General features: G+C 42.2%; 1 protein-coding gene across 1 annotated transcript in view; it reads right to left on the bottom strand.

Annotated features, from left to right (window-relative positions):
* Positions 1-2,084: 2,084 nt before the first annotated feature.
* SETBP1 (SET binding protein 1) overlaps positions 2,085-18,664 on the bottom strand; it is a 268,615-nt gene continuing 252,035 nt past the window's right edge. The window contains exons 6-7 of the mRNA XM_082497456.1: positions 8,922-9,089; positions 2,085-2,832 (exon numbers count right to left, since the gene is read on the bottom strand). Of these exons, the coding sequence (XP_082353582.1) occupies positions 2,276-2,832; positions 8,922-9,089 (725 nt within the window). The 3' untranslated portion in view covers positions 2,085-2,275. The remainder of the gene's footprint in view (positions 2,833-8,921; positions 9,090-18,664) is intronic.

Here is an 18,664-nt window from a genome sequence, read left to right as displayed (position 1 = left end):
TTCAAGAGAACTGAAAAGAGAAATTGGTTGTAACAGAATGAGCAACCAGCCAGTTTATTTCTAAGCTGCATTAATTGGAAAACAAAAAGCGCAAATGAGTACGATGTATGATGCAAAATAAATTGGAAACAAAATTCTGTGATCCCTCTTATCAGTTTTAAGGAGATAGGATCTCAGGATTTGTTCCAGCCTTTAAAAAAATTAATAAATCCCCTCTCCCAGCCCCCCAACCCCAATCCAAACCCCAAATGCATTCAGTTTTAATAAGCTAAGGTGCTATCACAAAAGAAAAACCAGTCTCTAAAAATAATGAGCTGTATGTTTACAGTGTCCCTTTAACACCATAGTCTTGATATGATTTTTGTAAATAAATAACAGAATAGGAACACAATATTTTTTTTGTGGGGACTTTTTTGTTTGGTTTGTTGTTTTGAGGTTTTTTAGTGTCGTGCTACTTGAAGTTTCCTTGGTGATAAGCCAGTTCAAAAATTTCTCAAAAAAGGGAATAGCAGTTGACTTGTGAATCATTAAATAATTCCAATCCCCACTCCCTTGCTGGAATTTTCCCTCCCCCCCTCCCATTTTAATATCCATCTTACCATACCAGGGGTCAAGTGTACTGAAAGACTTTAAAAAGAAATGAAATAAATTTGAAAGTACCTATTTCAGATTTCAACAACTGACTTTTTTTTTAAAAAAAAAGCATTGTTACTGCAATGGAACAGCTTCATGTTCAGTCTTTGTTTTAGTTAAACATTTTAATTGGGCTGTGGAAATGGAGCTTGAGTATTTTACCCAAGTTAAATCAATGGCTAACTTACAACTCGAATGAGAAATGTACAATTTGAACTGACCATTTAAAGAGACGATTTGTCACACACAGTTTGCATCCATGCAGACTGAGAGCTTTATAATTACATTATGTACAAAAAAATTTTTTTTTTTTAGTTTATTAAGGCAACCACAACTTGGAGAACATGTCCAAAGTGGCATTAATACAATTGCAGTGGTGATACCCTTTGAACATTTTTATTTTCAGATAAGAACACTTATTCCTTTTCTTTTTTAAGAAATAATTGCCAAGAAAGAACCTATTTTCCATAGGGTTTTGTTTTCTATTTTTTTTTAAACAATCTACTTTATCTATTTTCTTTAAAAGCACATATCAAGGCATTGCTACCCAATGCAAATAATTTGGATCCTGGGTTTCCCATCAATTTCACTGGGAATTTAGGGTGGTAAGAACTGGTAGGTTTGGGCCCTGTCTTTTTCATCTATTTTTTATGTCCTATTTTTTTTTCTTTTATCTTTTTTATATTCTTTTTTTTTTTGGTGATTTTGTCCATGTTTACTATAACTCTATTCCCCAGAAGTGTCTTGCTGTTCTCTATTCATATGTACCGAGCATCAAACAACTTGGTTGATGGATGACCCCTTTTTCACATGCCATTGAAAATGCCAAGTTGCTTCATAGAAACGTGCTATCGTAACTGAATATCCATGTATACCTTATTTTAAATGCTGTGATATTCCATTGTTCCTTGGGATAGCACTCAGAATGAGTGTGCGCGCGTGTAAGGCTCTACTTTTCTATTGCCTATATTGCAGCTAGTTGTAACTAGGCAAGTAAATGAGAAAGAAATATATAGTTCTAGCAGGAGTCAGGCATTTTGGGTTATGTTGTCCCAAAGCCTGGTAGGTATATAAAACTGGAAAAAAAAAAATTTCAAACAGATTATAACCAAGATCACAGTTGAAAAAATGACACTTTTTTTTGTGTTTTTTTTTTTGTTTGTTTCTTTTTTGTCTTTTTTACAGTGATTTCTACTATGGTATGGTTACTCTTAGTTTCACCTGGCCCGCCAAACAGAATCGGAGTCGAGCACGCAGCCCTAGTGACAACGTTCAGCTCTCTGCGAGGACGACCCCCCGCCTCCGGGTACGGTATGAGAACAGCAATGCTGAGATGCTGACTAGTTTTGGAAACTCTGCAAAGTAGATGCTTTCCCCAACTTTACACCCCCCACCCCCCTTCCCCTTATATCCCCATTATTTCCCGAACCCTTTCCCCCCTTTTTCCTGGGGAGAAGGGCCGGGGTTAAAATGATATAGATGCGAATCCCAGCTGGCACAGCTCTCCACGATGGGATCTGGCCGCTAAAGGGATGAGTCAGTCTGGTGTTGCCACGGGGGCGAAGTGGACTGCGCATCTCCAGTCCTTCAGTCCCGGCATGCCCCGCCACTGGCACCCGACATCCGTCAGGGTGCGCCGGCCTTAGGGAAGGCCTTCGCTTTCGCTCCCTCTGCCTTTCCTGTGACGCTTCACTTTCACGTCCTCCTCTTCCTCCTGCGGGGACTTGCTTTTCCTTTTCCCAACCCGGGGTGTCCGGGGTGGAGGTAGAGGGGGAGGAGGGGGGGGAGGAGGGAGAGGAGGTGGTGGAGGTGGCGTCTCTCGAGCCATGTGTATGACAGCCTCGATGGTGGCCATGATTGTATCTTGAGTGGCTCCTTGCTCCAATATCAAAGGGTTGAGTGTCGGTCTCTGACCTCTTTTGCTGGGAAGGTCAATGCATTTTTCCAGAACGGGCATTTGGTCTCTGGAGTCTTCGTCGAAGGAAAGGGGTTGCTTCCGAGGACGCCCCCTCCGCTTCTTGACAAAGTTATTGCCTGTCTTTGATTGTCTCTGCAGCCTCTTGGCTTTCAGGATCTTGTTCACGTGATCCAGGTTCTTCTTTGTGGACAGGATCTTGGTGTAGTTGCACATCTTGCGCACTTCGCATTGGATTGCTTCGATTTCACGGCGCTTGAACCTTTTTTTCAGTGGTGGGCTGGCTGTTGGGAGAACAGAACAGAAACAGGGGTGGGTCAAACAACAGTGAACGGAGACCCTCCTTTGCCCACTTTCAATGTCATAAAGACTAGATGCTTTCCAGCTCAGTAGGCTGAATACGACTACCGAAGAAGTGAAGGGTGCGAGAAAGGACTCTGCATAGAAAAGCAACTAAAAGAAAGTTAAAAGAAAGATTGCTGTTACATCCTTTTTTACTGTCCTAGATTTAAACACAGCTTTGACTGTTATGCAGTCCTCAGAGATTTCTCTACAGCTCTCTGCTCTTCTAAAGCAACAAAGACTTTCTACAGCAATGTTTTACCGTGGGTTTGCTTCATTCTCATTTATAAACCTCTAGTGGGAGGGAAGGTGGGGCTGCTCAGCAGAGCTATCATACTGGTCCACCGTAACTATTAAACTTTCTATGCCCCAAACACATACTCCTGATGCCTTCACTCTGGCCCTTAATTCTTGTCATGGTTGCCAGTTAGTATGGAATGTATTTGTTACAGAAACCAGTGGGCACAGACAAGCTGTGTGGGTCACTTTACCTGTGGCAAACTCATTACCCCTGCCTGAGTTTCTTCACTATCATCTCCACAGACACTAGCTAAAACTACTCAGTCATATAATTGACTTTAATGGCCCCTGAAGTATGCTTACTCCTGGTTCAGATCACTTGCTTTAGATCTGAATGAAGTCCAAAGTAGTTAAGTCTCTTGCCAAGGTCACGTTGTGAGTCATTGTCAGAGCTGGAAAGAGTACCCAGCATTTCTTGGCTCCCGATCCTTTGCTTAGGACATGAGACCTTGCTTGTTTTTTTTAAATTGTCTCATTGTCCTTTACTGAACATGGCATCTGTTCAGAGTTCAGGATTTGCACATGGATTATAAGTAGCTACCCCTTTGTGAGAGAAATAGAATGTATTAAATCTGCTATTGCAATAGCTGGTGCTCCCTTTCACTACTAACTTATCCGTTCTGCTTTGCTGGAAAAGAAATGATGGAGTTCAGAATTTCTTTTCAGTAAAGAATAAAACATCCCCCTAAATTAACCTCAGCCCACACCTACTTGCAAACTTAATTTATACCTGACTGTCAAGCAGTCATTTGGGTTTGAAATCCTTGAAGTTTCCAGAGCAGCCAAGATTTCGAGAAAGGTTCATTTAGGGGTTATCACTCCCTTCATGGCTAACAGGCTAATCTTCCAGCAGTAGTTTAAATAAAGTTGCTATTGTAGCATTTTCTGTAGATAACCAGCAGCCGTCAAGTGGTAGAATCTCCTCTTGCTTGCTATGGGCTATGACAGATTCAGCATACAAACCTCACTCGCTGTCCTCCCCTCTTGCAGAACATAAATTATTGGCTCTCATAGCGCCATGTTGCTTGGATTCAGCGAAGAGCTTGCGTAAACAAACCCAAGTTACAATGCAAGAAGTAGGAGTGAGTCATAAACAAAACACAGACATATGCTCTCTTATAAATAAAGACCTGGATGGCCAACTTCCCAAAGTCTGGTTTTCATTAATTACAAAACAAAATACATTTTCCATATGTAACCCACTCCCCACACCAAAAAGAAAAATAAAACCCACTTGCAGTTTGTGATTCACAGAGGACAAAAGAAAAGAGGAATGCAGTCATTTTGGTACCAAAGAAAAAGAGAAGGAAATGAAATATCCAAGTTGCTTAGGAGAAGCTAATTAGTTGCACAAAATTCCTCTCAAGTAGGTCACCCCTAAAAAGTGTGGACGCAAGAGCCCTAAGGGCATGTGGCAGCGAGCTATTTCTCAGTCATCTTATCAAAATAAGGTTAGATCCCTGTCACACAAAATGATTGCTCTCATCTGGCCTCACTGGTGATTGACGTATGTAGTCCCAATACTTCCAGCCCTAAGCGTTCGACTCCTTTGAGACCCTCCCAGATCCAGAGAGTAGCTTCAGGTCAGAAAGTTTAAGAAATCACACATTTTGCACTCTCTTCTTCCCTGTCCTCTTTTGCCTTTTATTGCTATTGTTAGGGCGCATTTTCAAGACTTTTTTTTTTTTTTTTTTTTAATTCCCATATTCAAGATGCAGGTTTTTTCCAGAAAGTAAAAATTGCAAGGTTCATGGTGAAATCAGGAGATTTGGCATTGCTCTCAACTTTCATTGGAAAGTAAGTAAGCCAAAAGACAGGAAACAAACTTGAAATAAAGCATTAGCCAAATATCTGCAAAGTTTTTATGTGTTTACTGAGATTTATCTGTAGTTGATTGTTTCTGCAGCTTAGGATTACCACCTCATCGTAGTCAATGGAGATCTTGTCTCTCTGATCTAGCTGGTGGAGGATGACCTCTGTTTCTTAAATGGGAACTCAATGCAATTTAAGGTGACCATAGACATCCTTCTGACACCCTGATACTGGAGATAAGGAAGGCACAGGTCTCCTGTCCGTCCTGACAAATCCAATGGGTGTCTTAAGCACCCAAAAGGTCCAGGTCAGCCCAGCTGAGTGTCCTGAGTGGAGCCTGATGGTGAGTAGACAGTGTCTGAATGGAGTAAAACTAGGCATCTGCTTTCTGCCAAACTGCCTAGTTCTCCAAAATTAGCTATTATGCAGTCAGTTATGGGTCGATATCTACACTTACATGCAAATCTGTAAGTTGAACGCGTAGGTGTTTTCCTTCATGTTGTTTAGCTACTTTTTTTTGCTCTCCTAAACCCTTGCAATCCGATAGTCCATTTCCTTTTGGACTGAAACTCATTTTCCTCATTTAGAAAAAAAAAAAACCAACAAACTTCTATGCTGTTCTATGCTGGCTTACTGCACTAATTTTTCTTTCGTAAATACTTTCGGGTGTATATGACTTTCTCGGGAAGCTTGATAAAAGCTACTAATAATGCTATTGTTTTTCTTCCTAGCACACCACTGAACTTGTAAGCTCTAGAAAGTATTTGAGTTGTGTTACATAGTCTGCCAATAGTCAGAATGCATGTGCTGAATTATACTTTCAAGTCAAGCATTTTAAAGGAGATACTAGGAAACCCAATATTATTTTGACTATTGAGAGTCAGGGACATCTGATTCCACATTTGGAGTATGGAGACTATGCAGAAAAGAGTCTGATGGGTCTGCAGGGGGAAGATTTGATGAGGTGTGCATATGACAAAATATCAGGGAGATCTGCCAAAATAAACTACTATTGAAGTGAGAGCCATTAGGTGTTATCAACTCATCTGGAAGCTCTTGGTGAGCCATCTTTGATATAAAATATTTTGCTATATTGCCATGTGATATACTGCTCTGCTGAAAACCAAAGCTAAGTACTAATCCTTTCCATTTTATCCAGACAGACCCTGCCCAACCCTGGAACCAAGTTGCTCTGCATCATTTTTAGGCTTTGTTGTTCTCTTCCTGCACATACTTTGCTGTTTGCACATAAAAATCTTGCTTTGGGAGGAAGACTTTTGTCTTACTCTGCCTGGTGGAATTCATATAAAAGGGGTTGAAGAGGAGGTGGGCAATAGTAACACCGCGTCTGCACGCGTGTATGAAAAAGGGAACACGCATCTACAGAGATGATACAACATGATGGCAACTTCCAGGTGCTGGGGATGCAGCACGGGGGACACTTTGCTGCCTGAGCACAGTTATGCCCCTACAGCTTCCCAGGCTGCAGGTCCACGTGCTGCCTCCATGAAGATGTGAAGCTATTTTGGCACAATCCAGCCCAAAGTGAAGAGAAACTAGAAATGCTTGATGCAGCACAGGCTTTCGTGCTTTTCCTCCACCCTTTTCCCACTCTCCAAACAACCTCTTCTCGCTGCCCCAAACAAGCAAGAACCAGCATTAGTCTTAAAACCCAATATTACAGATTTAGAATAAGGCACATGGAGGCTGGGTGTTTCTCCCCTCCCCAGGGTACAAAGATTCAGCGAGGCTCCTTCTCACACACAGAGACAAATTGAAATGGCTGCAGGCCATGCCGGGAAGTCACAGTGGATTGATACGATGCTGGAAATAGCTTTTGAGGCAAAGAGAGAAATATCTACCAAAAATATACATTTACAAGGGCAGCGTCAAGCATGCCAGAAGACCCACTCCAGCACAGCAGTGTTGAATGAGGAGGTGAGCCCAGGGAGGTCAGACCCCTTGGAAGTTCTCCATTTCTACTCTAACTTTATTCTGGATGGCTTTGTCATGTCTGCAGCACTAAAGATCCTTCTTACTGCATGTCATTCTCCATCCCTTTGGAGTTGCCTGAGGCCACTTGCAAGAACACGGCAGAAAGGAGGCTGTTTGCTCAACAGCTGAGCTCAGTTCATTGACTTGGTTTGAGCAGAGGAATTTCAAAGAGCTCCCTGTTAATTACAGAAAACCCATAGCACTGTCCTGTTTTCCCATTAACACAGTTTCTTTCAGTTTTCACTAAATTGTTTCAACATCTGGGCTACAGACAAACCAACAATTTAATTAGACTTCTGAAAATGGAAAGAATGAACTATGCAGTCAAGCATACACTTTCATCTTGAAACTGATCATAAAATATTTGTGTGCTTTCATTCTCTGCTGCATTAAAAATCTGTCCTTGGTTTATACATATAGGAAAGTATTAAAGGCTAAACAGAGAATCCTGATTTTTTTAGATAAAAATGTAGCTTTATAGAGGCTACTTTACAGCACGGATCCCTTGTTTTCACTATTTATTCAGGAAATGAGAGGAAAATCAAAAGGAGTGCACTGAAACAGCACTTTCAATTGCATAATTAAATATGTAATCATTCCATAACTCAGTGATACAAATGCATTTTTCGTGAATGTGGAATCGAAGGTTTGACAAGACTGTGAAACTCCTGAGGGCTGCATGTAGGGTAATGTACCATGGGTTCCCCATTCACTGGAAATTAAGACACAATGCAAGATTAACTTCTCTATCCATGCCCAAGAAAAGGCACAGATCCCCCTCTACTCTGCACTGGTGATACTGGAATATCACCACAACTGGAATACTGTATCCAGTTTTGGGCTCCCCATTCAAGAAGGACAGAGAACTGCTGGAGCGAGTCCAGCGAAGGGCAACTAAGATGATTAAGGGATTGGAGCATCTCCCTTATGAGGAAAGGCTGAGAGAGCTGGGACTCTTTAGCCTGGAGAAGAGAAGGCTGAGGGGAGACCTTATTATGGCGTACAAGTATCTAAAGGGTGGGTTGAAGGAGGATGGAGCCAGGCTCTTTTCAGTGGTTCCAAGTGACAGGACGAGGGGTAACGGGCACAAGTTAGAACACAGGAAGTTCCGTTCAAATACACGGAAACACTTCTTTACGGTGAGGGTGACAGAGCACTGGCACAGGCTGCCCAGGGAGGCTGTGGAGTCCCCTTCCCTGGAGATTTTCAAGACCTGCCTGGATGCAGTCCTGAGTAATGTGCTGTAGGCAATCCTGCTTTGGCAGGGGAGTTGGACTAGATGATCTCTAGAGGTCCCTTCCAACTCTGATAATTCTGTGATTCTGTGATGCCTGAAAGACTTGGCTCAATTTCTGACTGTATAAAGCTATCACCTTTCTGATCTGATTCAAAATAGAAGCACAAAATATAAGTTGATTGAAAAACATGCTATTCTGACTTATTTATTCTGATATATTTTAAATCACTGTTCATTGCCCCAGACAATTTTGCATTTGCAAGACAGAATATTATGCTAAAATCACTGAAGTATGCAGAAAAAAATCTCAGCTGCTCCTTTGCTATTCACTGTGTATTCGGTATGTTCATGCTACAGGGATGGAAACACTGAAATAAATGAACAACGGGGCTGAGAAAGGAACCCAAGAGTCTTGCTTCAAAGTCCCCTTCTAGACCATACGGGCTGGTGCTACTTGTGTCCTCATTATTACACAAGTGGTATGTGAATAAAATAGATTTGATATGCCAAGATACGATCATGATAAGAAAGTGTTAGAAAAATTACAGCCTGATTATCACATTAGATATGCACATTTGCAGCTACTTCTCCAATCAGGAAGAGCAGTACAAGCACATATTGCTCAGTGCAGTGCCAGAAGGAAGAAGATGGGGAAGAAATAGAGGGGCTGGAGGGAAACAACATTACCTGCTTCAGATGTTGCTGATGATGAAGGTAAGAGAGATAATACTGGAGTTGGCATTGCAGCGCTGTCAACAGCTGCTGGTTTCCTTCTGGTCATCATGTTACAGGCAGAACTTTCCATTTTACTATGAAGTGAAGCCTGGTCTGCTTTTAAGTGGGGACCTACAATTCCTGGGGAAGGAAACAAAATTTGGATGAATATTGATAAAGCAACCTGCCTAGGGAATATCTGGAAAAGACTAGTCAGTTGCTGTCCTTGCTACCCCAATACATTTCCAGATTTTCCTTTGTATGTGCTGTAATATGGTCTTGATACCAGCAAGGATCATGATATTTTTTTTTTTTTTTTTTGGGATAATTTTGCTTCAGGATGTACCATCACTGATCTCTATAAACAATGGTAAACCATCAGAATAATTCCACATTACTACCTTTTATTCTCCGAGCAAAGACACACTCTGTATATGTATAAAGACAGATATGCTTCATATCCGTATTTAGTAAGGCTGTCTATTTGTCATTCTCTGGGTAGTGTATTCTCCACACTCGCACACTCCTCTTCTATAATGACTCGACTCCGTGGGTGTTTCATCTGAGTAAGGAGCAGGCATCAGGAACAGCCTCGGTATGTAATTCTGCATCTAAAGTACCTTACACTTACACTTATTTTTTAGGAGTCCTCTTCCTAATGAAAATTTGCCTTACAACTCATTAAAGAGGTGTGCCTTTAAAAAGAAGAGCAATTTGTCATAAATTTTTCTACCTAGGGATTACAGTGCAGAAGTAATGAGTAGCAGAAATATACCAAAGAAGTCAAATATTCCAGAGAAATAAAACTTATGCACTCAGGCCTGGTAGATTCCTCCTTTAACAATGTTTCTCAGACTCTCTTATGATTTGAACCCATTTTGTTTGCTTGCAAATGTGTCAAATTAAACTGCTGAGATTGAAATTTTACGTATTAGATGTCTGCCTAATACACCTGAATGTACCTCCACCCATTTATATGTAATGTTTCCGTGAGTTCATATGTGTGTACCCATATTGCATATATATCTATAAGTATATTAATTTATCAAGTGGAAAGGCAGCTAAAATGCCTCAGTCAGTTTTTACAATAAGACTGGGAGGTTTTTTGCCCATTTTAGAAAACTCCCAGCATTTGCTGCTTTGTGAAAATCCAGTAGTCCTGCTCTTATGAGACCAGAGCAAAAGTCTGCGAGGGTGAGGACTTTGCTTTGTGTCTTTGCCAACTTATTAAATCCTATCCCAGTCTCTGTGATGCTGGGCTTCAACGTATCTAGGACAATCCTTCATAAATTCCTTCTCTTTTCAAATCTCAACCTGCACTTGGGCCTCAGATAAAATGCATCAGATTTTGGCGGTTAAATTACACAAAGATTCAAAAATCCCAGAGTAGCTGAGATTGGAAGGCTCCCCTTGAATTCATTTGGTCCACCCCACCCTGCTCAAGCAGGGTCAGCTAGAGCAGGTTGCCCTGGTCAGGTTTTGAGTATCTCCTAGGAGGGAGACACCACAACCTCTCTGGGTGACCTGTTCAAGTACTCAGTCATCCTCGCAATAAAAATGTGTTTTGTGATGTTCAGACATAACCTTCTGTGTTTCATTTTGTGCCCACTGCCTCTTGTCCTGTCACTGGGCATCACTGAGAAGAGTCTAGCTCCATCTTGTTTACTTTTTCCCACCAGACATTTGTACACATGGATAAGATCCCCCTAAGTGTTCTCTTCTCCAGGCTGAACAGTCCCAACTGTCTCAGCCTTTCTTCATATGAGAGATGTTCCAGACCTGCAATCATCTTTGTGTCCTTTTGTTGGACTCTGTCCCATATGTCCATGTCTCTGTTGTACTGAGGAGCCTGGAACTGGACGCAGTACTCCAGGTGTGGCCTCACCAGTGCTGAATAAATGGGAAAGATCACCTCCCTTGATCTGCTGGCAACCCTTCTCCTAATGCAGCCCAGGAAGCTGCTGGCTGCCTTTGCTGCAAGGGCAGATTGCTGCATCATGGTCAACCTGGTGTGCACCAGGAGCCCCAGGGTCTTATCAGCCAAGCTGCTTTCCAGCTGGTTAGCCCCCAGTAGGTATTGGTGCATGGGGTTATTCCTCTCCAGGTGCAGGACTTTTCACTTGTCCTTGTTGAACTTAATGATGTTCCTCTCATCCCATTTCTCCAGCATCTCAAGACCCCTCTGGATCCTCTGGCATAACAACCACTGCTCCCAGTTCTGTGTCTTCTCCAAATTTGCTGAAGGTACGCTCTACCCCATCACCCAGGTCATTAATTAACATGTTAGTTTTCGCCCCGTTATCAACACCTTGGGTGCACCACTAGTGACTGTACTCTAGCTGGACTTTGTGCCACTGATGACTACTCATTGAGCCCAGCAGTTCGGCCAGTTTTCAGTGTACATTTATCTAGCTTGTATTTCATCAGTTTTTCTATAAGGAGGTTATAGGAAACTGTTAAAAGTCTTGCTGAAGTCAATATCAGGTTGAACAGGCATGATTTTCCCTTCATAAATCTGTGCTGACTTCTCCTGATCACCTTACTGTCCTTCATATGTTTGGAAATGCTTTCCAGGATTATTTGCTCCATCATCCTCCCATGGAATAAGGTGAGGCTGGCCGGCCTATTGCTCCCTGGGTCTTTCTTCTTGCCCTTATTGGGCCGACGTTTGCACTCTTCTGCTCCTCAGGATTCTCTCTCAATTGCCACAGCCTTTCAAAAATAATCAGGAGTGGCCTCATAATGACATCAGCCAGCTCCCTCAGCACTTTTGGGTGTATCCTGTCAAGTCCCACCGACTTATGTATGTTCAGTTTGTTTAACTGTTCCATAACCAGATCCTTCTCCACCAAGGGTAAGTTTCCTTTCCTCACCTGTCTCAGGGGGCTGGGATTCCTGAAGGCCAGTCTTACCAGTAAAGATCAAGGCAAAAAAGACAATGAGTACCTTGGTCTTTTGCCAGTCTTTTGCCACCAGGTCCCTGCTCCATTCAGCAGTGGGGCCACATTTTCCCTAGGGTTCTGTTTGATGCTTATGTACCTGTAGAAATGTTTCTTCTTGCCCTTCTGTCATTGCTAGATTCCACTCCAGACAGGCTTTGGCTTCCTAAGCCCACCCCTGCATGCTTGGACGTTGCCTCTGTAGTTCTCCAGGTCACCTGTTCCTGCTTCCACCTCTTTTTTGCTTCCTTTTTATGTCTGGCATTAGTCAGGAGCTCCTTGGTCATTCATGCAAGTCTCCTGCCACCTTTGCTTGATTTGATTTGCCACTCAGATTTGGTTAGGTACGCGTCCATTATTTCCCTGATCCAAGCCCCAGGACAGCAGGAAGTGTCCCTGGACAGCAGGTCAGGTCAGCAGATGGGGGCTTTTGTCCCCTGCAGCAATGATCCCCCACTGCTATCCCTGGCTGCACCTGGACAGCACCTAGTAGTTCCTCAAAGAGTTCCCACAAGTACCCTGATACCTTTCCCAGAAGATCAAGATCTCAAAGTAGAGCTAGCAACTGCTGCACAAACTTCTATGTCTGTTGGCTGCACTCAGCCTTTACAGATAGCAACCAACATTTCCTTGTATTTGCAGCTTGGAGCTGCTATGAACAGTCCCTACCTTTGCCCCTTGCACATGAAATATGAAATATCACGAGACCTACGGGTTGTCTCAGAAAGTGTGGAAGAGATCTCCAGAAGGCTCAGGCGCAGAAGAACTGCACTGGTGAGAGGAATCTGAAAGATGGGGCTACAGAGTGGGCCAGTTAGAGATAGGACTCCTGATGGACCTGTGACCTAATACCAGCCTGGGACTTAACAGAGGAGAACAGGTCTGTGTACAGAAATAGCCAGGACAGAGGCAGAATTACAGGTCATGGCTTGGTGGAGATATGCAGAGGAGTTTCTGCCTATTAGACCACACATCCTTCCAGACCCTCAAATCAAGTATTAAGCATCTCAAATTGTAACCATTCAACTTCAGTCTCTCTCTGTTCATCTCATTGCAAATGAGAACAATAATATACCCCTCATCTCAAGAGCAGTGCTGCGAAAATAAAATTATCAACATTCATGAAACATTCATCTATTCATACCAAGGCTTAGAAATGAGGAATAAAAGAGACGTGATGTCACACACTGAATACAGAGAGAAAAATCCAACTACCAAATAGCTGTTCGTTAGGTGAGCGCTATACGTTGAATAAAGCACTGTCCCAGAGAATAACTGGAATATTTGACCAGGTAATTACGCCTATGGGATCACAGCACTATGGAAATGTGCATATGCAAAACTGTGGTTCCACTGCTCTAGAATGCTTGAGTTTGAGCCTTAACATTATTTATTCATGAATGTAGTTTGTGTGTGAGAAAGCACATGTGGGTGTATGTATCAATACACATACACATATATGCATGTGCATATGGTACATAATAATGATAACAACCTCATAAATTCAACATCTGGATCTAATTAAACTGAATAGCCTATATAAAGAGCCGTATGAAAACATGCAGCTGTAACCTGTTGACCTCTATTGATAAAAAAAAAGTCTCTGTGAAGCTGTGCTTCAACATATCAAGGGACAGTCATTCATTTTTTCAAAGGTAATCCCTCACAAACCACTTATCCTCTCAAATCTCTACCTGCACACAGTGTTTGCATTAGGGACCTTGATTTATGGATTCCCACTCCTTGGATGGAGAGGCCGACTTCCTGTTGCCGTGGTTACTTGGATCTTGGTTCAAGGTTAAACTACTCCCAAATCAAAATCAGTGGCAGGCACAGCATCTAACAGCCAGGTTATTGACTACCCTAGGATGCTTAAAGGTCAAAGACCAAAGTGCTGCTTACTGCCTTTGGGGTGAGTCAATATTTTCAATATTTTTATTCTGTTTCTTCTGAAGAAGTAGTTGCTGCTCAATTACCACCTATCTGGGTTTAGCAAGGTCATACAAATCATGGAGAAAAATCCTCCCCCTACAGAAGAGATACAAATGTAATGAATTACTTCAAAGTCTACATGGCCCGATTGCAGCTCATCGCCGGTGAATCATGGGTTCAGCCATCTGTCTTTTGTTTTAGACACTTGGTTTCTTCAGCCTGTATCACTCACCTCACTGAACTTCTCATCTAAATTGAGGAACAGGAGTAATTTATGGATCTGGAGCAGCCAATAGGGAAGAAACATCAGGATTCTTTCACAGATACCAAAATGCAAGCAGAGACTTGGAGGCATCATTGGAAACCCATGGAGGTGCAGCGACTTGCTCACAAGGCTGTGATTCACCCTGCAGCAGTGGGAGGTCTATCCCTTGAGTGGATGGACCTGCTGGAATGGTATCATCACCTTTCGTTGGACTTTTTCTTCTCATTTGGGGTCCTCTGTTCAGAAGGCTTTATGTAAGAGAACCCCTCAGTTCAACCCATCTTAAAATCAGGTGAAAATATATCATCTGCAACATCATCACAGGGGGCTTAGGGTTTAAAATTCACACCCCACATGCCCCATCCCCATGATTCCAGTGTGTTTTATCCTTTGTTGCTGCTCCAGAGAGAGAACAAGATTATGTATACGGGTGGCCTGATTCAAGCCTTATTTATTGCCTTATTTATCTGTTGATCTTTGTGAGTTTCCTCCAAATCAGAGCCCGCTTCATCCCACGAAAGCCCCATACCTTAACCTTCCTCAGTCCTACTGATAGCACAAACAACACTGTGTCCACACGCAAGTGAGCAACGGGTGGCAAAGCAGGGAGGAAAACAATCATTATTTGTTTAATGAGAAAGGGCAAAGGGAAAGGAGAGCTTCAAAAGCAAGGGCAGACATGAAGGAGATTATGAAGGACCTAAACCAATGATGGCATGATTATAAATAAATAATCATGATGATCATAAGTAAAAGGGTGAATCAGGAGAAGCGCTATTGTAGTTCACGGCAGACTGGCAGAAAGCCTGTGTATGAGGGAACACAATACTGATGTGAAACTAGCCTTTTTCTAAAAGATTTATGGGTCCCCTGATACTTTAGATAAAAAACTGGCATTCTTCACTCACAGGCTAAACAACTTATGAGCTCTGACTGGTAATTAATACATTAATTTTAAAGGCCTAATCATTATTGTTGTTGCTATTAAGTACTTACTTTGCAAGTAATGTGCTCTAGCTCTGTTGTGCTAGGGTCTGTACAAACGGACTAATTAACTATCCTCGCTTTACTGTTAAATCGTGCTTACTCTGCTTATTGCGTTCATCTGTTTTCTCTCATCTTGTACTTATATGGAAAGGTTCTTGGACAACATCCACCTTTTTTTCTTTAATTTGTGTACAGAATCTAGCATAATGCGCACGCAGGCTGGAACTCTAAGTGCCAGTTCAAAAGAGATAATAAATGTTAATTTGCCACTGGAAAACAGAGAAAATCGGCTGATAAAATTTGATCTCAGTGAAGCTTCTGCTAGGGAAGGCTTTTCTTTAGAGAGTTCGTTGCATTGGATTTCATACTCCCCACAGATTGCTGGAAATCCACTGCTGTACTTAAATTGTTTATGCATCTGACCACTGTTATCGGAAAACTCTTACAGATGATTTTTCTCCCAGTGTCTTTGCACAATGTAGCTACACAATGCAGCTGTACAGGAATGCACATCTAAACATTGTTAGTCATAGTATTTGCATTTTGATAACTCCTCTGTTTTGAATAAAGAACCAGAAGAAACCTTGTATCTGGGTGAATCTTTTCTTAAGGCTGATTTTAAATAAATCAGTCAAAAGTTTGGCATTGCATCATATTCCAGAAGGAAGAACTGAATTACTATGTGATAAATGTAGTTAAGGAAAGCAATTATTCTTCTTAAAGTAATATTATTACCTTTCTAACTTATGGAATTCATTTCCCTGGCTTCTATTTGACGTGTATTGTCATTTAAAAATAACTGTGCTTTCAATGTACAGCACTGCTTTATGGCTTTAGGTCCTTTTATCTTCCTCCCTTTTCCATCACCACATTAGAAACTTCAAATTCCACCTTTTTTATAAGGGGTTTTCTATTCTGCAGGATGTGTCCCCCTGAATAAAACCAAGTTCCTGTAGAATAATAATAATTAGAAAAAAAATTACTCCATTGCAAACAGGCAAAAATTTAAGACCCAGAGACTGTTTTATTTCATTCCAGCTATTTTCCTACTTCTTCCTTTTTTTTTTAAATCAGGATAGCTTTAGAGGAAGAAAGAGGGAGACCGAGAAAGCCATCATTAGATAGATCTTCTGATCTTTATCTGCAGTAGCACAGTCAGAAGAGCTAATGCTATGATGATAGCTTTGAAATCTCTTAGGAACTGGATAAAGAGAAGCGATAGTGATGAACTCCCAGCTAATAAACACAGAGTGCTTATTTCTGCAGAATGATCAATTTCCAGATGTCCTGAGGCTTGTCTGATACAGTTGATTTACTCATTCTCCCTCACTTCACTAATAAAGCTCGAGTCCAACATCAGATTAGAGATGAGCCAGATTTCTTAAAGGGGCAGGAGGAGGGCTGGCATCATGGCACGCAAATGCTGGGAGACATCCTAATCTCTTCTGCCTCCTCCTATAACCACCACGCTGTCTTAAACAGCTGCCTTCCTCTGCTGAAATCATACACTTTATCCGCTTTGGGTTAGTACAGTAATACAGACAATTAATTTGTTATCTTGTTAGTGGAAATTTAATGCAATGATCTAAAAGAACTCTTACATATTGTGATAAACTTTAGTGCCTCCAGGGCGCTTCTCTTCCATAGGACTCATTTCACATCCCATCCATTATGTAAATGAGATGTGGAAATAGTTTAGTTCCCCTAATGTATCCGTACACTGATGGATTGCACAAAGTCAGCCCTACTGAAACTAATGAGGTTAAATGCATCTTGCCATTCCTTTCTACTTGGGTGAACCTCCGTGCCTGAGTTCAAGAAACGCGGTGCAAGTCTTCCTCTTCAGTTCTTTATGAAGATAATTGTGTCTCCTGACAGGGAGCACAGTGGCAACTGCTGCATACCTGAAGCCTCGCACGGCGTTACTTAATCAAGCAGAGCAGCTGCTGTTGCTATATACAGCTGTGGGGTTGTCTGTAGGGGCGTCAGATCATCTTCCACTTTTGGGAGGTGGGTCCCAGGGCTGCGTGGAGCTGCAGGAATCTGCAGCCTACAATGACATGCAATGTTTGAAAACAACGTAGCTGTTAGCGTTATCCACGCAAGAATTACACCCGAGGAAGAAAGGGTAGGGCGGCATTATTTTGCTCATCGTAAGGATGAGTCTCAAATCCCCGTTGCCCCTCCAGCTACGAGGATGATCAGCTGTAATTTGAAATTTCAAAGGCCAATCTCCCACCTGTTTCAAGCGGTGAATTAGACCTCCTAGGAGATTGAATCTGGAGCTTTGCCTTTTGGTTTTGCTTTGGGATTGCTTTTTCCTGTACTGGTCCAGGAAGCATCATGGATCCTCCATCTCATTCCCTTCCCTCCTCCTCTGCATATTGCCAGCTTGAAAAGGGAAGGGGCCTGAGTCAGAGGGCTGAGGAATAAAGGACATGCAGCCTCAGTCATGGCAGATGAAGTGATGTGTGTCTGGAAGCTCGGCCCTTCATGTACTCAAAGATGAAAATTTAATGGAGCTGGTGGAAGCACTTCATATTGCAGGGCAGTACAGGACAGGCACCCAAGGGGGCTGGGTTTATACCCAGTTTCCTGCAGCCCCTCTGCATGCCCTTCCCAAGCCCCCAACCCTTCAAACAGAGGGGGAATGGGATTTGAAAATGTCATGGGAGAAACCACCACATTTTGTCATGCCAGGAAGTGAACACGTGAAATGAGGTTTTCCGGTAGAAGTTGGATTAAAGTAGAAGAACATGTCAGTTATATATGGGTGACAGCAATCAATAGATTCAATGAGAGAAAAAAACGAGGGTTCAAAAGATTAAGTCAAAGTCAAAGGCTCCAGGATCACAGGCCTTGTGAACATGGCTCTAAGGTAAAGGGGATTGCTAATGGGTTCAGGGTCTGAAACTTCTAGTTGAGCAGAAAGCTACAGTTGACGGTTGTTGGAGACTGACAGAATCCAGAGAGACAGACAGAGACTGATGGTGTCGGACAAATGAAATTTGCCTTTAAATATCTCAGCGAATGAACACAGTGATGAAGAACTGCATTCTCTCGCAGAGGGGGAAGGAGAAAAATGAAAATCTTTGAAAGAAGTGAAATGATAAAGAAGTGTTCGAGGGAGGATGGTTAGGTGGAAGAGGAAGCTAAAGGGCTCTTTTTTAAGGCATATAAAGCCATTAGGTATGCTGAGGAGCAGATATGAAAAGACCTGCAGCTAGGAGCAAGGCACTACCTAGAGATGAGTAGTCACACCGGGATGAGCTATCATAGTGGATGAAGGTATGCTCGCTGGGGAGGAAGGAAACAGAAGATAGGATTTCTTTCTCAAGAACACAGCTGAGGAAAGACAGATGGGGAAATTTCAGTCCGTAAGTAATGAGAAAAGTCAAGGGTGGTGTTTTGAGCTGTTGTTTTTCTTAACAACAGGGATGATCATTTTTAAATGTGGCAGATAGAGCTGATGTTCCCTAGGCAAATGGAGTTGGGAGCAGTTCGCATTTATCACAGATTAAATGGGACACTGACAGATTTGGTAGGAGAGTGCTGGCATGAAGCATGAGCAGAAGAATCAAGTTGCCAGTGGG

Source organism: Vanellus vanellus, assembly GCF_965231255.1.
Source record: "Vanellus vanellus genome assembly, chromosome: Z".
In the NCBI taxonomy this organism is placed as follows: Eukaryota; Metazoa; Chordata; class Aves; order Charadriiformes; family Charadriidae; genus Vanellus; species Vanellus vanellus.
This window is presented reverse-complemented; position numbering and strand designations above follow the sequence as displayed.